This window comes from Copadichromis virginalis, linkage group LG7 (genome assembly GCF_057382275.1).
Source record: "Copadichromis virginalis isolate Kocher_CV1m ecotype Utaka linkage group LG7, C_Virginalis_male_GT1.1, whole genome shotgun sequence".
Lineage (NCBI taxonomy): Eukaryota > Metazoa > Chordata > Actinopteri > Cichliformes > Cichlidae > Copadichromis > Copadichromis virginalis.
In genome coordinates this window covers 6,216,742-6,239,231 of record NC_140624.1, presented here as the reverse complement: position 1 = coordinate 6,239,231, position 22,490 = coordinate 6,216,742, and the positions used below count along the sequence as shown (strand labels likewise).

General features: G+C 39.4%; 1 protein-coding gene across 1 annotated transcript in view; it reads right to left on the bottom strand.

The window, feature by feature from the left end:
• The window catches only part of b4galnt4a (beta-1,4-N-acetyl-galactosaminyl transferase 4a), a 160,665-nt gene that overhangs the window by 25,755 nt on the left and 112,420 nt on the right, over positions 1-22,490 (bottom strand). Inside the window, exons 7-8 of the mRNA XM_085461382.1 lie at positions 19,606-19,673; positions 2,922-3,000 (exon numbers count right to left, since the gene is read on the bottom strand). Coding sequence (XP_085317508.1) covers positions 2,922-3,000; positions 19,606-19,673 — 147 coding nt within the window. The remainder of the gene's footprint in view (positions 1-2,921; positions 3,001-19,605; positions 19,674-22,490) is intronic.

Genomic DNA, 22,490 nt, shown 5'->3' with positions numbered 1-22,490 from the left:
CTTCATTAAATTGTTTCTACTAGTAGAAACCCACATTGACAGCCTCATGGGTAGTTGGCTAACAGGCAGAAAAAGAAAGAACAAGAAATGGAAAGAGAGAGATGGATTTCCATGTGGCCTTGATTCATTAGTAGATACAGTCACATTACCTGTATGTGGATGACTGGCAAAGTCTGTTAAGAAAGAATACCATAAGGCAGCGGTCCCCAACCTTTTTTCGGTCCGGTTTATGCCCGACAATATTTTCACGGACCGGCCTTTAAGGTGTCGCAGATAAATACAACAAAATAAAACTAGTACCGGTACCAAAAAAAAAGAAGATTTATTATATATAACACATGTGAAAAGACCCAGGAAAACCGAGTTAACGATAAAAACGATAACAAAATAACGCTGAAAACCTTAAACATTTCACACCTGAGCCTCAACTCTCGCGGCTACCAAACGACTCACGGACCGGTACCGGTCCGAGGCCCGGGGGTTGGGGACCGCTGCCATAAAGTATAGAAATACTTCAGATAAGGGCTTTCAGCACATACCGTTTATACATTCTTCTTACTTTTTCTTCATATTTCAGGTCAAATTTATTTCTCCTCATCTTTCATTTTACTTTCATTTTACATCATCTACATCTACCGTCTAATGCCTAATTCTATTACCATTTTGTTCCCCTTCTTCCACTTTGCAGTAGGCTGATCTCCAAGTAATGGTCAATACCATTACTTAATCTCCTCTAATACATGAAATCAAGAAAGAAATAACCTTGTCTCTGTTGTCCTTTGTATGCTGCTAGAGGTAACCACAACTAGACATAGCCACAGCATTCTGCAGATTAGCTTTAAATCATATACTATACATGTTTTGAAGATGGTGTAATTAACATTTCATATAAAACAAAAAAAAAAAAATTATGTGTAATGCCCTAGAGAACACTGTGAGAAACTAATAGGATTTTCTTTATAGCTCCTTGCAAATAGCTATGATATAGTTGCTTGGATAGGGTATTCTCTTTTTACTCTTGTACTAGAGTCTGCCTGCTGCTGGAGTTACCTCAACCTTTTGATCTACGCCAGGTATGAGGATAACATATTGTTGATTCCTGCAGTCGCTGGGCGGCAATGACAGTCATCCCTCTAGGGATTATTTGGTGCACTGCGAGGGTTGGCTAACCGTTGCAGGCATAAATGAAGGTCCATTAAAGTGTTTAACAGTCCACTTTTTTTCCTTTCCCACTTTCTTTAAAGCAGTGGATTAGTGCGGTATATTTACAGTTCACAGAAGTTTGGCCAAAGGAGAAAAAAAACCCGACTGTGAAAATCAAATTAAAGCCAAGTGGAGAAACAGTTCTGCATCAGGCTATACCCCATTTAAGTTAGAACCCCTGGCAGCAACGGCACGGCGGCCTGCTTGCCACCATTGTCTGACACAAAATGACAGCACAGTGAGGAGATGCAACTCATGCTATCTAAACAACACCCCTGCCTGATTCCTGGAAATAGCAATTAATTACTCAGCTAATTTAAAGCAGCACCATGCTTGTCCTTAACAGCGGAATAATAGGACTAAATACATTAGAAGAATGAACAAGCTTAAAATATCTCCACAATGCATACATAACACTATACATTGATGGATCCCTTTGCAGAGGCACATATTTCTTCAATTTACGAGTAGCAGTCAGTAGCCCAGTAAAAAGGACAACACTGTATTTCTGCAGATTTAACTGAAATATTCTCCACTATTCTCACTGTCAACTCAGTGGCAGCATATTCATAACACACTCACATCAATGACCCAAAACATCCCACAGAACCTGTATAGTACTGTGACCTGCCAATAATGGATAACTTAACTGCTTGTGTGAAATATTGCCAGTAGACTGAAAAAAGGAGAGATCAGAGTACAATACTGTACTTTATGAGCACCATTCGGTAACATTGGTGTACTAGTGTTTGCCATTGCTAGCAAATGTGGTAATGATTAGCAAAATGGGAAGTGATTACCTTTTTTCTTTAAATAGAAACTAAAAATATGACAGGACAGTAAAGTATACAATCATGCAGAAAGTAACAAAATTGATTTAGTAGAGGAAAGCAACCAGAGGCTACAGAAAGAGAAAGAAGCGCAAAAAAATAAAACAAATTGTTAACCTTGAGGGTAAAAAAAACCCAACTTCTATTTAAGAAGAGTTCAACTCCAAGAGTACAGCTGCTGTTCTTCCTCTTATAATGGTCACCATGATGAAGATAACCTGAGGCTTATTAAAAGATTCATTCCATACACACACAGCAGTGATCTCTTTTTATCATCCGCCTTCCTACTCAAAGTACAAGCTCACACGAGGCGTATGGGCTCTCGTTTGAAACTTCATCTCGAAATTAAGCCTCACTCATCTCTTTGCTTCACCTGAGGTGCAAAAAAACCAGTGAGTGAGAAATGGTGCAGAGCAGAATCAAAGTGAAAGAAGCACAGAGCAAAGATGCAAAGAAAGGAAAAGCTGAAGAGTGATGACAGATGGAGGACTGGAAAGAGAACAGTTAGAGAGATTTTATGTGAGTGAAGGCTTTATGCCTTTTAGGAAAAGCCAGTGCACCAACAAGCTGGGCATGTATTGGATAAAGTTGTAGTTAAAGTGGACAGATGAATACACTGAAAGACTAAGAAATGCAAAGTAATACACAGTAAAGGAGGTGAAGGTTAGCTTTCGCCTTCAAACATTTCCTTTCATTCTTTATCTATTCAGTCACTACTCTGACACTGTTAAACACAGGGTACAAGTTAAAACTAAATGGAAATGTTCCTGTCAAAGGGCAAGGTTTTCACCAGACAACTGAAGCAATTTTCATACACATTTGTGTATTTGTGAGGAAAAAGATGTACTCAGAGAGGCAAAACCACAGAAGCGGGGTAGGTACACTTACCCCAACCTCTACGTGATCCGAGCCCTTGTCATCCTGCTTGTGGAGAATCTCAAAGTAGTATCGTCTGGATGAGATCAGACTAGAGGGGAAACAAGGAAAGAGCAATTATTATTATTAGATATTGAACATTACTTATATATATATATATATAGGGTCAATCTATCTAAAATATGCTGTCCTACAGGCAAGAAGGTAAAAAAAATGGCAGTAAGCCACAATCTAAAAATCCTCATTTCCTGAATTAATCACGATCGATGCTGTGCATTAATTAATATTTTGCTCTTATGCAGGCTCCAGTATTTCTCTGAAACTCCTGGCTAGGCTAAGTAGAGGACTGATTTAAAGTTTTACTGGGTATATTTTTTCTTACAATGTGATAATGCAATATTTCAGTTTTAAAAACACTTCATGGATAACAGGCCTCCAACTGTTACTGCGTGGGAGACACCAAAACACTGCTGAACACATCATTACCCCTCAAAACACACATGCACATTAGTGTCATCATGCATATGTATCTATGCGTGGACTGTGATAAGTATTTCCTCCTATGATTTCTGGTGTTATCTGCAGTCATCTCCACCATTTTTGTGTCGTGTGATTTGCTCAGATCTTTCTTTGTTTCTGTTTCCTGTGACTATTTTCTTTGATGTTTTCCCTTCCTTTTCTTCTGTCTCCCGTTTGTCTCCTAACACAAATACAAACTGATTTTCTTTGATGAAGTCTTTGTTTTGAATTGAAAATAGCCTGACAAAAGCAGGACGGATGTGATTTTAAAAAATATAAGGGAAAAGCAAAAGGAAATAATTTTGTTATATGTGATTCTTGACACTATACCCAAGAGGAATCATGATAAGGATGCACAGATACTTCCGAGGAGGTAAGACAGGTTCTTAGAAGCCAGCTGAATGGCTGGAATAAGATCCAAGCCATCAATATATATGACCCACTGATCAGCAGATACACAACTGGAATACAAAAATAATAATAATAATAAAATGGTCACAGGAGGAGACAGATGCCACTGACATCAAGACACGAATACTCCTCACAACGCACTGAGATCTCCACCTGAAGTCCAACACCCTGAGGCTCTATGAACAATGGAAAGAGGGAGAGCGAGCATTAGTGAGTGTCAGAGCCACTATTCAGGATGAAATATGGATGCATCCATAAATACATCACGAAGATAGTCCCCTGAGATGAGCTGCTCCAAGAGTGTCTCAAGCAGCTGAAGACATAACAGGAACAGGAAGAGGAATGGCTTTGTGGAAAACCAAACTGCATGGGGTGTACCAATGACAGACAGAGGAAGTGACTGACATAAAGAAATCCTACCACTCGCTAGAGAAAGCCTGCCTAATGGACAGCACAGAGTATTTGATCATGCGAGTAGAAGAACAAACTAAGGATCAGATCCATGGAGGCTTCAGTAGCCATAGCAGACAGAACCAAGGTTGCAGATTGTGCAAAGGTACCCCGGAGATTATCCAACACATTGTAGCAGGGTGTAAGATGCAAGCTGGGACAGTGTACAGGAATATCTGTGGCTCATATGAACTAAAAGTCCTAAAGCGTCCATGGGAGACACTGACAGAAGTGGTTGAGAAGAACAGGGTTAAGATCTTATGGACATGCTGCTCAACCAATCAGACATAGGACCAGAGGCCTATACTTGTGATAGATCTCTGGAGACTAAATCTCCAAAAAGTTGATTCTGTTCATCTGGACGTAGCGTTTTGTGGGAGAAACGTTTCGTCACTCATCCATGTGACTTCTTCAGTCTCAGCTGACTGCAGGTTTCCCCAGTCTTATAAACAGTACATTTGCATAATGACTGAAACCAGCCCACTGAAGGAAAAATGGGCTGGGAGGTCAGTTCCTTAATCTTAATTATGCAAATTCTCATGACCATTGATCAACAACCACTGACCAAAACCCTGCAGACTAAAGTGATCCCAGTGGTAACAGCAGCATTAGGAGCTGTGACCACCCCCAAACTGGAAGACTGGCTCCAGCACAACATCAGAAGGCAAGAATTTGATGCACAGTATCCAAAGTCTCATCAGTGTATCAGTTTGTCCAGGTATCTGGACAAGAATTTATACACATATGTTTAATTTTGATCTAAACGTTGCCCTACTGTAGAGCTATAATTGAAACAACATGTCTTGGTTGAATTTAGGTGGAATTGAGCATATATTTTACAATTTAAAACACCCCTTAACAGTTAGACTGTGTGTGTGTGTTTTCATTTCTGATGTTGTTGACCGAGTTGAAAGAAAAGGACAAAAGCTGAAGGAGGATGGTCACGTGTCCCCCCCCCCCCCTCCCCATGCATAAACGCCGCTGCATCATCCGGCTGCCCAGCTTTCTGTAACCAATAAATCATTGCAGGTGCACGGGAGCAGTGACAGTGTGCTAAGGTCACTCTCTCATGAATAGGGAATATCTCTCTGTGCTGCTGCTAAAATGGCACTCAGAAAAGTAAGTGCCACTTTCAGCTTTTGGAACCCTGCTTGCCCTCTCCCAAACGATTCAAACATCACTCCATTCATAACCCCGTGATTTACGCTGAGCTGTGATTAAAATCTTATATTTAACTCACCGCTGTTAAAACACAGTGAAAAGACCCATCATGGTTAATGTTAGATATGCAGCAGGATTGAGTAATTGAGACTTGAGAAGAGACCAGTAGGCAATAAACAGTGAAGGATATCACATGAAACTATTACAATCAGACACCAGTTTTAAAAAGGGGAATTTATTAGAGAAACTAATCTCCCTGTCCTAATTCTACCAAATATCATTTTTGGTTAACACATGCCATCTTTTATTTTCCCCTGACCAACCTGGCTTACTAATCAATTTTTTGGACTTTTAGCATATCCACTTCACATCTGTGCCCAAACAACTTGAGATCATTTTAGAGAATATGATCCTATTTCCTGAACCTTCATTAGATTGTCTACTTAAGCCTATAATCTGACTCGATCTGGGGGATAATTTAATATGAGAACAGAGAGGATGCAGCCTGCCGCCACAATATTTCTGTATTACATTGATTAAAGATATGAAGGACAATCACATTAAAATAAAAGCTGAATACAACATACTACTGCCTGTCAACGTTTGACATCTCTTTCCTTTAGCTCCACTCTTACAGATGCAAGCCTATTCACGGCACACTTGTCCGGCACAGGTTTGCTTCCCTTACTAGTTAAAAGAAGCTAGAAAAACCAAACACACAGAGAGACAGCAGATAAAACTATAACTGAAACAAAGGCAAAGTAAGACAAAGAAAAAAAAAACGTATCACACAGAGAAGCAAATAATGGAAAAATATGAAGAGAGCAGAACATTAAGTTTTATTCACGTACTTTTCTGTCCCTTGTTTATCTATTCCCTTTATAACTTCACAGTCATTTTGTAGGCCATTTCACATTTGATTTGTGTAATTTTGTTCCACTGTTCGTATATTTGTTTACCCATGAGAGAATAACTGTTGGCAGCTTTCGGCTTATAGCTATTTCCTGTTTTAAACTTTACATAAATTTGTATCTTTGCCTTGTTTCTGTTTTCAGTCTGGTGTGAAAAATATGAAGATTTTTTTTTTTTTTTGGGGGGGGGGGGGGAATAAAGAACCGGAAAAAGATTTGAATCAAGAATAAGTTTTCAAAAATGAATATGACAAATTATGATGAAGAGAATTTGAGATACTTCAAAGTGTTTTATAAAACTGAAAGAACGCAACAAAAGATGGAGAATGAGAAAGGCAAACAAAAGAGCATAGAGGAACAGTGTAGGAGGACTGGTCACACCAATCGTGATGGATGATGAGGCAGGCTCCGGACGAAAGAGATGAAGTGACAAAGACACAGACGGAAAGAAAGATGAAGGAGAAGCGATAAATAGCAAATGAACTGAAAGAAAAAAAACCACAGGGAATTATAAATGATTTTTTGAAGGAAAAAATACATTACAGTGAATACCACTGATCACTGATCGCATCCTGCCAGAAAAGAAAAGGGGAAAAACATTAAAGAACAAGTGAAGGGCAAATGAGAGATTTAAGAGGAAAGAATAACTATTAGTGTGTGACTCAGAGGATGAGTAGAGGACACAAAACAGCAGTCTAATTGCCTGACTAATTGGGGTCTTTGTTTCCAGTTTCCCTTCATTGGGCTGAATGGATAGCGAGACAAAGAAACTTGACTTGGCTGGATAACAGAAGAACAGACTGTTGAAGATAAATACAGAGAATATCTTGAGTGCCTGCCGGGTATCTGCTACCTTTAAAGTATAAAATATTTATTTGCCATGAAATGTATAGAAAATCCTCTCACAGAATCGTACAGAAAAGTGTTGGACCAAAGAAATACTCTCACACCAGCAGACTGACAAACACACACACTCAGAATTACTGATCTGGTTTGCAGTGAGCAGAAGTGAAGTGAAATAAAGGCAGTATACTGTCCTCCCCTGGTTAATACCCGTCCTTCTTCTCCTATTGTGAAATCATGACACACTCTCCAATCTGCCAATGGCCACGGCAATTTCCTGATTCTACTTTTTCAATATCTCTTCTCTTTTTCAAACTCAATTTCTCATTACGCTATCTGACTGTCACCCTGTCCCCATCTCTCTCCCTTGCCCGATTCCTCCCTCTCTAATACCCACAGGTGGCCTTTAAAAAAAAAAGACCCTTCTCGGTGAGTACACTTCTTTAAACTACATTAATGATACCAGTGTTTAGAGCTGCCCCAAGGAGGCCCACAAACTTCACTTTTCTCTCCTTGCGCTCTCCCCTCTTCATTCCATTTCTCATACATTCCTCTAATCCATCAGAGAGCTATCGCGCTGCTCTTCCCTGCAGCCTCAATAAATCCTCTTTCTTCCATCCCCTCCCTTCGCTCTGCCCCTCTCCGTTCTCCTTCATCCCCATCCTCTTTCCCCATCTCTCGCTCCCTCTCTTTTTCGTGTCCGTCACTTCTTTCTGGCTCTTCTCACAGAGTCTCCTTTTCCTTTATCTACCACATCCAATTCCCCCATATGTAATTATCTAATACAACATTATAGCATTACTTTCTCCAGTGCCTTCCTCCCCCCCGTCCATGTGAAGAAAAAAAAAATAACTACACTTGGTGGGAGTATTTGTGCTGCGCTAAAGCAGATGCTTTTTTGATCACAATGAAGTGCAACTATAATTATTACACTGCATCAAGGTAAATCTATAGAACATGTACAAGTGACTGAAAATTTATCTGCAGCTAAAAGATATACACGGATAATTCGTGTGATATTTTATGCCGTTTTTTTGTAAAGTCACAGTACCCACTATTTTAGTGCCATAAACACTCATTAATGCACCAAACATGCTTTAATCCACACATTTAAAAAAAACTACTTTAAAAAAATCTACCATTTGTTGAGCAGTGCAGCAGCCTGGCTGTTTCAGAGATGCTCTGATCCTGGCCACACTGACTTGGATCTCATCAAAACCGTTGAGGTCTTTAAACTGACACACATTGCCTGAACCCAACTGAGTGTTCTCTTTATGTCTAATAAATGCCAGATATTTCTCATCTGTTTTAATATTCATGAACGACTTTCACAGAGTTTCACATACTCAGAAAAAGAGTACAAGAAGATCAAACACTGATTCCTGCCTCACCTTGGCACACCTGGCCAACTGTTAACCTGTTAAAAGTGTCAAGTTTTCAGTTTCCAGTGTAGAAACCATCTGACAAGCACTCTATATAGAGCTGACACCTTTAAGCACAGTTGGATTCAGTTTATTAACAGGATTTCATAGCAAAACAAAAAATATATATATTTAAAAAAACTAATGTGCTAATGATGTGTCAGAATTCTTTTCTAAATACTGATCTCTTCTTATCACATGCTGAAAGATCCTGGATATTCCAGTCAATTTCCAAACAGCTTACATGTCACTTTGCTGGCTGCTCAGTATGTAAAGTTAGACTAACCTCACCCTTCATCAACATGACTGTCGGTCGCACTCCTGCATTACTGCCAAACAGATGTTAGTTTCTGCAGTTTTACACAGCTCAAAGTACATCAACACCCGAAATTCATTCTGATCAAACCTAAGCCACTGCACACTTGAACAGAAAGAAACTCTCGAGCAGAGATTTGCATCTCAGCAGGCTCCCGTCACTCATAGAAACAGATGGTGGAGTAAAGGCCCGAGGGAGGAAAGCAGGACAGAGAAGTCACGGCAGATTGCTGGCAAACAGCTTCATTCTAGTTCAACTGTTACAGGGTATCAGCCAATTACTATCAGCAGAAAGAGGTTAGAAGGTCCTCACACGCAACCAGGGCCATATGTGCACACAAGGAAACAGAGGTCACTTACATACAAAAAAAATAAAATAAAAATACTAAGAGATCCCAACTGGAATCAACATCGAGTGTCTTAACGAGGCAGCAATTTTGGAGTGATATAGCAGCAATTTATAGTTTTGATTGCTGTCGTACTTCCTAATATGAAATTGAAATTGAACAAAGGTTCAATTTGGCTGAAATCTGGTGACCATGAAGGTCAGAGCATATCATTCAAATCTTTTTTATACTTATCAAACCATTCAGGAACTCTGCTTCAGCCATCCTGGATAATACCACTCCCATCAGGTTAAAAATGCTTCACAGGAAAGTGGTAATCACTCATAACATTCTTTTATTGATTTTCAGTAATACGTCCCTCGATGGGCAAAAATGGATCAAAACCACGCCAGAAAAAAGTCTTTCAGAGCATATCATGAAAGCCAGAAGATGCAATGCTCAGCTCGTGTGCGCGCTAAATCTGTATTCCTATGATGTCATGTGCAAAAATCTCTACACTTTCCTCTCTCAAAGTACTAAAATCTCTTCACCAGCTAATAGCCAACAGTGCTTAAATGATTCAATTATAGATACTGAGAGATCCCATAGAGAAATAACTGGTCATTCTCCACTAGGTTTCACTCAGTGTTGCTGCAAAAGGTGCAGTGGACTCTCTCCTCCCAGTTACTATCAGTCCTTGAGGTTCTTTACCAAGTCATGCATATAAACAAAACAAAACAAAACTATTGAAATAGAAGTAAAAATGCAAAGGAAGAAGAAAAAAGGTGGTAAAGAAGAAGTAAAAACAAAAAATCCATCACATGTCACATGTGTACTCACACAAACTGAAGAACAGATCCATGTGTCTTTGGAAGATTTGAGTGTGAATGGCATTTGGAGCTTATGAATTGAATACTGCTCCTTCTAAATGCCAAATGTGGTATCACAGACAACCTTAGAATCATTTTCGACCTTTGCTTCTCATCACATCACTGCCAAAGTTCAGAAACAACCATTTCTGATTCGAGGCATTACAGACTGAAGGAAACGATTCTCAGCATTCTGCATTCAACAGAAGGTTCACACTAAAAGTTAAGGAAACAGTCAGTGTGCCAGGGGCTGGTTCTGTGACCCAGCGTTTTCTGTTATTTTTTATTGTTGATTTCTTATGTTAATATTATGTTAAAATCATGTCCTGTTCTTAAGTTAAGGGTAGAGTTGAGTTGTTTTGTATTAGTTATTTCAAAACTTTAAGTTCTATTATTATTATTATTAGTTTGTCTTTGTTAAGTTTTAGTCTGGTTTATGTTTTTTCTATGTTCCCCTTGTGTCTCTCCTCTGTGTCCCTCTCTCTCTCTTACTCCCTCTGTCTCGTGTCAAGCTTGCGTGTCCCAGTTCATGTCTCTCCATGTTTCCTGTTTTATTTTGAAAGTATTGTGTTTCTCTATTCAGTGTGCTTAGTTATACTCTTCCCCTGTGCATCATTATGTTCGTTTGTGTTAGCTGTGTCTCCCCATGTGTTTCCACTTTCCTCATTACCCTTATGTGTATTTAATCTGTGTGTTTACATTCAGTCTTTGTCAGGTCGTCGGTTTGGTTTCATGTCTAGCCACACCATGTCTCAGAGTTCTTCTTACTGATCACGTTCATGTTCAGTTTATTTCATAGTTCCATAGTCGCATGTAGCTGTTTAGTTCCATGTCCATGTCTCTCATCCCAGTTTTCATAGTTTATTAGTTATTACCCAGTTTAGGTTTTCAGCGTTTTCAGCCAAATAAACGGCTCGCCTTTTGTTTAAACCATACTTTGTTTCTCCAGTGTCTGCATTTGGGTCCACTTTCTCACTCCCACACAGACTGTGACACAGTGTTTGATTAAATTTTTGCAATGGAACTTTTACTTTAACTGAAAAATTTCAAACTGAAAAAATGTAAATACTTTAACAAATTAAATAAAAATACAAATCACAAAAACTAAATGCACCAAAAATTAAGTGAAACTTTTTTTCACATCAAAACCACATATAATAAATATACACATAACCTTTTTCAGTTCTTTTCAGCATACAACTACCTCTTCACACTGTTGTATTTGTATTACAATACCTGTTCTGAACTTCTTAAATTTTGTCCCTGAAACTAATAAAAACTGAACTTTTTCAAAGAAATACTGTGAAATACCCCAAATATGCAAATCTACTCTGGAAACTAATAAACTAACTGAAAAGAAAAATTCTAATTCAATGAAAAAAAAAAAATCAAAGCAATAATAACTTGTGGTGCTGGCAAGATTTTTTTCAGCAATTAAAATGATATTCCGATTCAGCAATACTGCCACATACAGATTTACAAAAGCAAAGAAATGGATGAGCCAGACTAGCAGCACAATAGCTCCCAATAAAAAGGAACACAATAAGGCACCACGTTTTGGAAATGTGCAAATGCAAATGCAAAAAAAAGTACATGTCTGAAAATAGGATAATAAACTCATGTGACTAAAGGTGGTGAGTTAGGGTGGTGAGTATCTTTTATGATCCATTGGGTTTGGGCAGTGCATCAATGCTTGTGTATCTCCTGGAGGGCAGGAAAATCACCTCTGAAGTGCGTTGCATTCCTCTACGGTGCAGTTTTTGTACAAGATGATACAGCAGCACAGCAGGATGCTTTCAATGGAACTGAGAATGCTGGAGCTCACGCTAAATTTCTCCAGGTGCCAGAGGTTGTACAGGGGTTGTTGAGTCTTCCTCATCATATTATTGGTGTGCATGTGGACCGTTTGGGATCCTCTGTGATGGTCATCTGAGGTTCTGTTAATGTAAACGGGGTCATGCTCTCTCCTTGTCTGCTTGAAATCCACGATCAGCTACTTGGTCTTATTAACACTGAGGGCAAAGTTTTCTTGGTTATCAAGAAACCATTGTGTCAGATGGCTGATCATCCATGGTTATACCCATCAGACTACTTCTAATCTTCAACTAATTGCCAATCACGTTCCAATTTGAGAGCCAAAAAATGTTCTAAAATCGAGCAGAGCAGCAGCCCAGCTCGGTCTGAATTCAGGATGGTTCAACTTATAGAATTTTAATAAATGTCAATCACGCCCTGGTGTTGTGTGTGCAGCCTGAGGCTCTGTTAGCGGTTTCAGAGAGACGAGATAGTGTTGACAGGGTTATCCGAGTTCCTTATCTGACTACTTCACTGTCACTCATCAAGCTGTTGTGACAGCACCTAGCAGGCACTGCCAAACTATCAATTCACAGCAGAGGCGGAGACAGATAAAAAATTATCTCAAATTGACACTGTTATTCGATTAAAAGTCAAAACAACATATTCTGCTGGCATCAGAAAAAAAAATGTTTTTTGTGCTTCTTACTTTGATTTGATGTTTTTAAAGTTTGATTTTAAATGCACAGAAATGTAACAACAAAATATGTTCTATGTTTAGTGTCATTTGATTAAACACAGTAGAGCACTGCTGACTCAGATTCTGGTGTTGAAACTCCCCGAGTGTATACCAAGAGGAGGAAAACACCCTGGATGGATCACCATCACAGGCAGAAAACGAGAGAACCTGCGGAAAATCCACCAAGACTCTGCAAGAACATGCAAACTTGACACAGAAAGAGCCTAAACAGCAGAACCTTCTTTCTGTAAGGCAGAAAATGAATGTGGGGACATATTAAAGAAACTGGAGCTGTCAAATGTTTTCTATTGTTCTTCACAAATAAAAGAGTAGCTGTCAAATGATGATTAAATATTATTTATATTGTGTTCCAAAAAACGAGCATGTCACCAGAAATCTAAAAATTGGTTTTAGTGGTGGTACTATAATTCATTTGATGATATGCTTACACAAATCCTTACTTGGATCTATTTCAATGAGGAACTAAAAAGTGTCTTGAAAGCAAGGAAAGGGCTGAAAGAGAATATCAACACCCTCTATTTTCAAATTTTAATAAGCTTAATCATATTAACCACAAATACACCCACTCACTAATAGCATGAGTCATCACCTCCAGGAGTTGATAGCCAGGTGGTGTAGATGACTGTGGATGACATCTATTAAAACTGCCACCTAGGATGAACTTCCACACTTCATGGCAACAGGAAGGCCAACATGTGAGAAATACATCATTCCAGCTGGTCTTTGAACTGCGTGCACACAGAGAAAGCATTCCTACTTCTTCCCCTTTTACTGCTTTTAATTCAATGTTGCACTGTTATTGTCACTATGACACGAGGTTCAGCAAGAGAGAAAGAGTGGACCACAAAAAACGAGCAACAAACGTGAGCGATCCTTGAAGGGAAAGATGTGGCAGATGAAAGCACGTTATCCAAGATGACTACATGTTTGATTTGATCTGTTTTATGTGTGCCTGTCCATCTATTTAAATATGCTTAACTCTGTGGATGTACGTTTTCTAGTTGCAGTTGCCTCTGATTGCATTGTATGGAGACCTCCAACAGCCAAGTGAAGAGTTTAAAGTGAACCTCTCAACAACAATATGTTTCATTCTCTGACAATATGATTCAGCCCTGCAGCAGCCATTAGTCACTGTTCACTCAACTCTACTACAATCTGCTGTACAGGTCCAATGAACCAAGACATATAAATAACCACAGTCCAGTGTGTGAAAAAAACGAAATAACCTTGCTAACGTAGGAGTGTCTGTGTTTCACTCTGCTCTCCTCTGTTCAATTACATTTCTGACGGCTGCTCTCTGTTTGGCTCCGTTCTGCTCTATACTGTTTGACTCTTTTAGACTCCATTTTAATATAGCGCTGTCTCATTCCATCTAGTTCTGAGCCCACTATGAATAAAACCAAGAACAGCAGCACAGTGTGAGAGCTGTTTTAAATTGCAGTTTTGATTAAGGCTTTGTGCAGAACTTAGCTATGGCAGAATGAAGTCTGTAAATAGGCTCAAATGGCCCTGAACTTATTCTCCAATAACAAATTGTACAAGAAGATCAGGCTGACAAGGGCCTCATGTGTAATGACTTATAATTTTCGCAGTGCCCATCTACGAAATTGAGTGTAATAAAAACCCGGGAACACTGAAATCATTTAGTTTTGTTCGATTATTCCTTGATTTTATCAGGTTTACAGATCTTTGAAATTACCAGGTTATAAAATCTAATGAGCGATAATAACAGCTGCTCACGTCGTCTCTTTTTTTTAAATAAAAAATAGACGGAAAGTGATATGTTATTCGCTTCTGCACTGCTAATTTGCTCATTTCAATTCCATCCCATCTAATTTGAAGAATACCTTCTTATGAAGGCATGGCAATTAATCCTTCTGCACAGATTTGCCACGTTTGGGAGGATATCCTGCCACAAACAGATCGAGTGCAATGGTGTGTGAGGGATGCAAGTTGCACGGGGCAGCACAGGGAACATGCGGAAAATGACAAATTAATTTTTTTTTGCTTTGAGGTCCCACAATAAAGCCATTAGCTGCAGAGCAGACTTTCAAATGGTGCAGTATTTAACAAGCACATTCACATTAATGCAGACAGGCCTGTATTTTTTTGCATGCAAAAGTATGAACATGTTCTCTGATGTACACCCACACATGAAATAGCAAAACCGATTTTGTATAATTATATTGAAACTGACTTTCATGTCCTCTTTGACATGGCTCCTCTAAAGCAAGTGAAAGTGAGCAGCTATAAAATCAAAATAGATTTGACTTCAGTTATCAAGCTTAAAAGCGCACAATTTTCAACTTGCTTCATGTCTGGGACGAACAAAATAAATAAATAAATAATGACATGACAGAGAAATCATAAATCACTTTACACATCAAGGCCAGGAAACATTAAACGCTTTCGGAGAGGTAGATGAAGGCAACAACTGCTGTGTGTTAATCATCGTTATATCAGATTTCATTGGGATAGACAATGCGCAGTCCAGCCTTGTTCTCTTGAACACTTCCCCTTGACTGGCATAAGTTAAAAAAAATAACGACAACACACCCAAAATACTTTTAAGCAGATGCAAAATACATTCACACGCAGAAACACAGTAACAGGTCACAAAACTTGAAGTGTCACACTCAAATTCCTCTGCTGCACAACCTTTTTAATGTTCCTGTCATAATCTGCCTTCACGCTTGGTTGCTTTGTTGTTGTCTTGTTATTGTGGGAGACTGCAATATACTTGTCAGACAGGAAAAGAAAATAGAAAAACTTTCAACCGCATCCTTCTGTCTCTTCTTCCATTTCATTTTTGTCACCTCTTTGCTCTCCCTCGTAGGCTGGTGAGCTTTCCGTGCTAACCAGACCCAGTTAATCCTACGCACAGAGATAAAGTAACACTTGCACATACAACATTCATGAATAAAAAGGACTTCAGCATTATGATTTGGTTTTATCCCGTCACAAAAACAACCTACACATAACAAACCTGCCAAAAAACAAAAGCACGTAGGCACAAACCGTGACGATAACCTACCAAAACCTCCAAAGCAAACACAATTTAAAAGCACACACACTGAGGTGTTACGTATGTGTAACTTCCAGCCAAGAACCACACTACCACTTTTTTGTCATGAAGACCTGGAATAAGAACAGACTGTACAAACACACAAGAGACTAAACTGTGTGCGTGGGTATAGCTTTACAAAAAACAAGAAAAAAAATTCAGCACCAGTAACGATGAGAATTCAATATATGATTAGACGCTGGTGTGATGGAGAGAGTCAGCCTGAATAAACTGTAATGTAAAATCAATACTGTAATCAATATAAAGAACGTAAAGTTCATTGTGAAACATATTCCCTGAATGTGTGCCATCTCATTGGATTTTCATAGCTTGGGATGTGGTTTCTTTTGATAATGGAACCATCACACTGGGGATATAAAATGGCAAGCAGGCATGACTGATTTTCATAGTACCATTATTATTTTTAATCATAATATAGAGCTGCGTTTGGAAGTATCATGTTCAGTATATTTTATTTTAAAACTGAATTTCAAAAACAGCTGTATAGTGTTACACAAATGGCCTTTGGGACGGGAATAATCTGGGCCTCTGATTTTTTTATGCATGTTTCTATGGTATGTATGCATGTATTTTTTTTATGCATTGTATGCATCTATGATTTCAAACTTCCACTAGATCCAGTGAGACATTTGTCAGTGTTACCTGAACACCTACACTGACTTAGAGCGTCACCTCAGAGGTCCATTTACACATCCAACCAACACTTCTGATGTTATCACACTGTATGTTCTGTCACTTTCTTTGTTTTTGCTGGTCTGGAGCATTCAGGTGTGTGTTAAAACAATACCAAAGAGTACAGACAACAGCAATGCTCTTGAAGAAGCAATTGTTTCTGCCAATTAGTTGGCGAAGGGTTATATGGTAATTTCCAAACAATTTCAAATCCAGGTGTGGACGTTCCTGCAAATTCATCCCAAGGTCAGACCGAGCAATGTTCAGAGAAATGTTAGAGTCTGAAGGCCTCAGTTAGCATGTTAAACGTTAAAGTTCATGAGAGTACAATTAAAAGAAGACTGAAAATGTATAATTTGTTTGGCTTTCTAGGAGAAAGCTTCTTCTCTCTAAAAAGAGCATGGCAGCATGGTTTAGATTTGACAAGTTTTATCTGAACAAATAGTTTTTATAGCGTCGTTTGGACAGATGAGAGCATTATGGAGATGCAGCATCTCCATAATGCACAGTACCAGTTTTGGTGAAAACCAAACACAGCACAACAGCACAAACACTTTATACCAATCGTGGCTCAAGAGTTGGGAGTTCGCCTTGTAATCGGAAGGTTGCCGGTTCGAGCCCCGGCTTGGACAGTCTCGGTCGTTGTGTCCTTGGGCAAGACACTTCACCCGTTGCCTACTGGTGGTGGTCAGAGGGCCCGGTGGCGCCAGTGTCCGGCAGCCTCGCCTCTGTCAGTGCGCCCCAGGGTGGCTGTGGCTACAATGTAGCTTGCCATCACCAGTGTGTGAATGTGTGTGTGAATGGGTGGATGACTGGATATGTAAAGCGCTTTGGGGTCCTTAGGGACTAGTAAAGCGCTATATAAATACAGGCCATTTACCATTATAACTGTCAGGACTGTGGTGGAGGGATCATTATTTTGATTTTTGGTTTCTTTGCAGCCACAGGAACTGGACACCTTGCAGTCATTGAGTCGACAATGAACTCCTTCTCCACTGTCCACAGTATTCTATAGTCAAATGTGAGGTTGTCTATCTGACAGCTAAAGCCTTGGGCAAACTGGGTCATGCAAGAGGACAATGATCCCAAGCACAGCAGCAAATCTACAACAGAACGGCTGTAAAATAAAAGAATTAAAGTCTTGCAGTGGCCCAGACAAAGGCCAGACTTCAACCCAACTGAAAGGCTGTGTTGGGACCTTAGGAGAGCTGTGCATAAATGAATTGTCACACACTTGAATAAACCGAAGCAATGTTGTAAAGAAGAGTGGGCCAAAATTCCTCCAGAATGACATAAGAGATGGATTAAAAGAAAAAAGATTACTTTAAGTTGCTTCAAGTTATTGCTGCTCAAAGCAGCTATGAAAGCTATTCAATCATGGAGAGTATTTATTTATTGCACTCACCGCCTCTGCATTTTGGCTTATTTTTGTTAAACAAATAATTACACAGTGTAATACATCATGTATTGTTGTTCATCTCTAATTTTATGCCCTGGTAAGAACTAAGACAACCCACACAGAATGTGAGCTTTCTTTCTACACTGTATTGTTATAATTGTTCATAACCTAATTTGTTACATTTAAAAGATCCAAGTATCCCTTAACTTCACCCCAAACACCAGTGATTTGAATAATTTAGGCCAACACTTGTGCTTCATTCAGTCGGGCAAATGAGGCAACCCAAAGGAACAAGAGCTTTTAGAATCGGTTCTCCTGCACAATCATATAAACTTAACAATGAGTTCAGAAGCAAAGTGGATGCGGATAAGTGCTTACAATCACGATGCGGCAGATATTATGTTCACTTTGTGAATCTGTGGCTGTCTGTATGTCTCTGTTGTCATAAAAATTGGGTTCTGGAGACAGGTAGTGTAGTAAGAACTACGACAAAAGAAGCAGCTTTGAGTACTTTGTCACCTGTCTATTTGCTTGTCAACCTGAGTCTCACAACCATGCAAGATGGAGTCTGAAAACTTAAAGATCAATATTAAAGGAGAGTTTGAAGATGGGTGTGGCCCAAGAACTCAGTGAGTCATCATGTAAACATTAGGGAGAAAGATGTGTCGAGGACTGGATAGTTTAATGCCTCTCCATCTTACATTTACTGAGAAAGAGAGTACTTTCAGGATTAAGACTGTCGACACCTGAGAGCACTTCTTATACAGAATGGTAATTCATCTATAGATATAGGTACTAGCATGCATACAAAACATGCATAGAAGATCTGCTCTTCAGTCTCCAGGGAACACTTTCTTCTTATATGTGAGAAGTTGTAGTGTAGGGTTGCAGGACCAAGGCTTCCTGTTCTATGTGCCAGTTATTGTTTATAAATGTAATCTTGTCAGATATTGGCTGATGGTTTCAAGTTTGCATTTTGGTAAATGTGTTTCTTCCTTTGCTCTCCATAGGAAGCAAAACCTATACTAGGGGTGGGGAAGTCCAGGCCTCAAGGGCCGGTGTCCTGCAGGTTTTAGATCTCACCCTGGGTCAACACACCTGAGTCAAATTATTAGTTCATTACCAGGCCTCTGGAGAACTTCAAGACATGTTGATGATGTAATTTATCCATACAAATGAGCTGTGTTGGTTCAAGGACACAGCTAAAACCAGCAGGACACCGGCTCTTGAGGCCTGGAGTTCCCCCACGCCTGACCTACACAAACACAACTGTTCTGTACTAGTCAGACTGCAAACAGAAACCAGTACCAAAAATCATGTTCCTTGATAATATCTGCATCTACCTAGAGATTACCTTTATTGCTATAAATTAGGTTGTAGAGTAATATTAATGTGCAAATACAGCAATTGCTGCAGACTGCTGCTTAACAGGTAAAGAGACTATTTAACAGAAACAACCATGGAAGACTAGATATTCACATCCTGACTCTTAGTACATATATGGTCTTGCTAACAGCTTTCAAGTATTCCGAATTGTGTTTAGGTACTTCCCCCTACAGTGTATACAGACTGCATTTTGCTATGATGGCACAAATACACACACACTGACAGGTTTACAAGGTGAAACTAACAAAACATCCGGCAAAACCTTTCCTGGGAGATCCTCCATCAGATTCTTGTGCCCTTTTGGTCTCTCTACTGCTGAGAAAGTGAAATCATTTTGCCATCCTGATACGTGTGTGGTTGTCAGAGGTACTTACTGCACAGACTTCGAAGACTGGGACCTGAACTTGTTAAACTCGCCTGGAGCGGTCCACTCTGTCCCCAGCTGCAATACAGAAGAGACAAGACACAGGTCAGAGAGAAGTCTACGACAAGCTGGAGAAGAGAAAGGGGCTCCACAAGCCTCAGAGCAGTATGAAAAATTCAGTTTGGTTTGCAAATCTTTTTAGAAATCAGCTGTGTGCTAAATAAAATACCAACTTTATCTTCATTGGGTACTGACAGAGACTGGTGTCTCAGTTAGCAGGTGGATGTCCTAAACTTATTTTTAAGTCAGAAATTGGATTGGTGGATCGCAAAGGACACCAAAAGATCCTGACTGCCTCCCTGGTTAGCAACATAAAAGAAAAGAAAATGGGAAAACAAGCTAATACATCCCAAAACAACAGGAAGAGTCAATCAGAAGGAAAGTTTGGAAAGGCAAAGTGAGCTAACAAATGAGAACTAATGACAATAAACAGACAGAAATAGAGGAAGTCAGATTCCCTGCCAATGCTGACTCTGAGAAGCCAGCTCATCTAAACCCCTGGGGTTCCTGTTTTGGCCCTGTGGTTGAGTCGGTGCCCATTCATTCTCTCAGCAAGCCAACAGCTCCATAATGAAAGAATGAAACTAAGATCACAGTGGGCATGTCTTTAATTGTTTGTGTTGGCCACACAACTGAGTTTGAGACTGGTCAAAAGACATTGCTGCGAGTGGTGCTAACAAATCAAAAGAGACAGTAAATAGCTGTTGATCCTCAATCTGTGTTACACAATACATGTTCCCAGAGAAAAACATATAGTGATGCACATGCATACACAAACAAATCAAAATGCCAATTGTACAGTGGCATATCTGAATGTGTTTGCTGGCATGAAAGGAGAGTCCCTATGATAATAAACCTTAAAATCATGCAGCCTGTCCAAAGCCAATCAGGCCCCTGGCAATGCTGACGCCTCTGAGAGTCTTTGTGAGGCTACTGAGTAGAGAGGAGGAGGACACAATGTGTGCTACTGTGCTTTCAACTCTGGAGCCCACAGCATCTTGCTGCCACAGTGCATATTCACACCAACATTCCCTTCAAATATTCCTCTGGTAGGAGTTAGGTCACTGAAAGTGAACATCAGGGAAGCTAGCTAACCGAGCACTAAGCAAAGTACTCCAGTAGCTTTGCATTAAAGATGAAGATACATTTGCAAACACCTACGTGAGCATTTACCGGAAACAACTGTAATAAACTTTGTCCTCATATTTTTTGTGCATACTTGAATGTTGTGTGTCAGCTGTTTTTGTATGTTATTTAAAAAAGAAAGACTCACTTCTTATGCTGATAAGCTAAAATCTGCCATGTGGATATGACAACCTACAGAGTGAATGTCCGTTAACTGTAAAATTGTGCTGCTGGATACCAGATGTTCCGGCTAACCGTTTGATCTGTTACACCTATTATTTACAGTTTTATCAGTCACAACAATTCCACACATGCTTCTATTACTTTCGACAGTTAGTAACCGACCTCCATGACAGTTAAAATAACTCACAAGTTTCATATGACTACACAAGGCATTTCTGTAGAAGTGTAAAATCTTTCAAAGCAGAGGAAATTGGTGAAAAATGCAGCACTAAATTGAAATAGTCAACCTATGAGAAGACACTATTGAAAATGCCCCTATTACTGTATTGTACTTGCACGGTTTATGTTATACTCTCCCTTCTTTCAGGGGTTTTTTTTTTCTGAACATAAAAGGTAAAATAGAAAGCTATCACACAGCAGAGACAGCACAGGAAAAATATCAATCTCACCAAGTTGTGTCATCTAGTGCTGACTCTACATGCAGGAAACCTTCTGAGGGCGCATACAGGAAATCATTAAATTATATCTCTACAGACATTCGATTTATTTCCAAAGTAAATAGAATTTTTGGAGTGAAACTTGGTTTTATATAACTGGGATTATATTTACGCCGTCCTTTGAGCTCTAAACCTTTATGTGGCACGAGACGACTTACCTATTTATGCTCTGCAAAAATAGTTGATGATTTAGATTATTTTCTGAGCAGCTCAACAAAATATAGGATTCATACAAACAAAAAGTCAGGGTGAACATAATTCAAAATTAAAGCCTTTTTTATTTTTAACTTAATTGTCTTTTTGTGTCTCTTTTTTAGGGTAACAAAGACATCAATCAACGGTGTGCATTGTGGTTACAAGGACAAAAGCTCTCCAATGAAAGGAGCAGATGTTCTTTAAGGTGCACATGCAGACATGCATAACACACACACACAGAATTTTTTTCTCACTGAAGGATGAGTCATTGCTTAGTGAAGGCAGCATCTCCTCACCAGAGTAGGGAAGAGGTCAATCAGAAAGCAAGCAGCCAGAGATTGATGAGGGGTTACTCACACACAGGCACACACACTACTCATATTACACCTTAAAACACAACTTCTCACTTGCATTTTGTCATATTGTACTTCTACTTCTGAAGTCCCCTATAAAAAAAAAGTAAACCGGCAAACTTGGCAATCCAATTTCTTCAACTTAAATTGATCGAAGAAGCCAGAGAGATGGACGCTCATGTACACTCTTTTTTTTTTTTTTTTTTGCATCTGTAAAGCAGACACAAACACCCACACTGCGCATCTGTGTGTGAACCTCACCCACATATGTGGGTACCTTAAGAAATCTAATTTCAGATGGCCACTGGCCCTGAAACACTGAAAAGCGAAACACAAAACAGGGTCGAGAGATAAAAGAAATATGAGTGTGCAGTGGAGCTATGGAGACATTACTCCTCTTTCTATCAGCTCCTTTTCTCCCATACACTCCTTTCCCCCGCTGCCCAAATAAGACGAGAAAAGTAATAGAAAAACAGCTGACC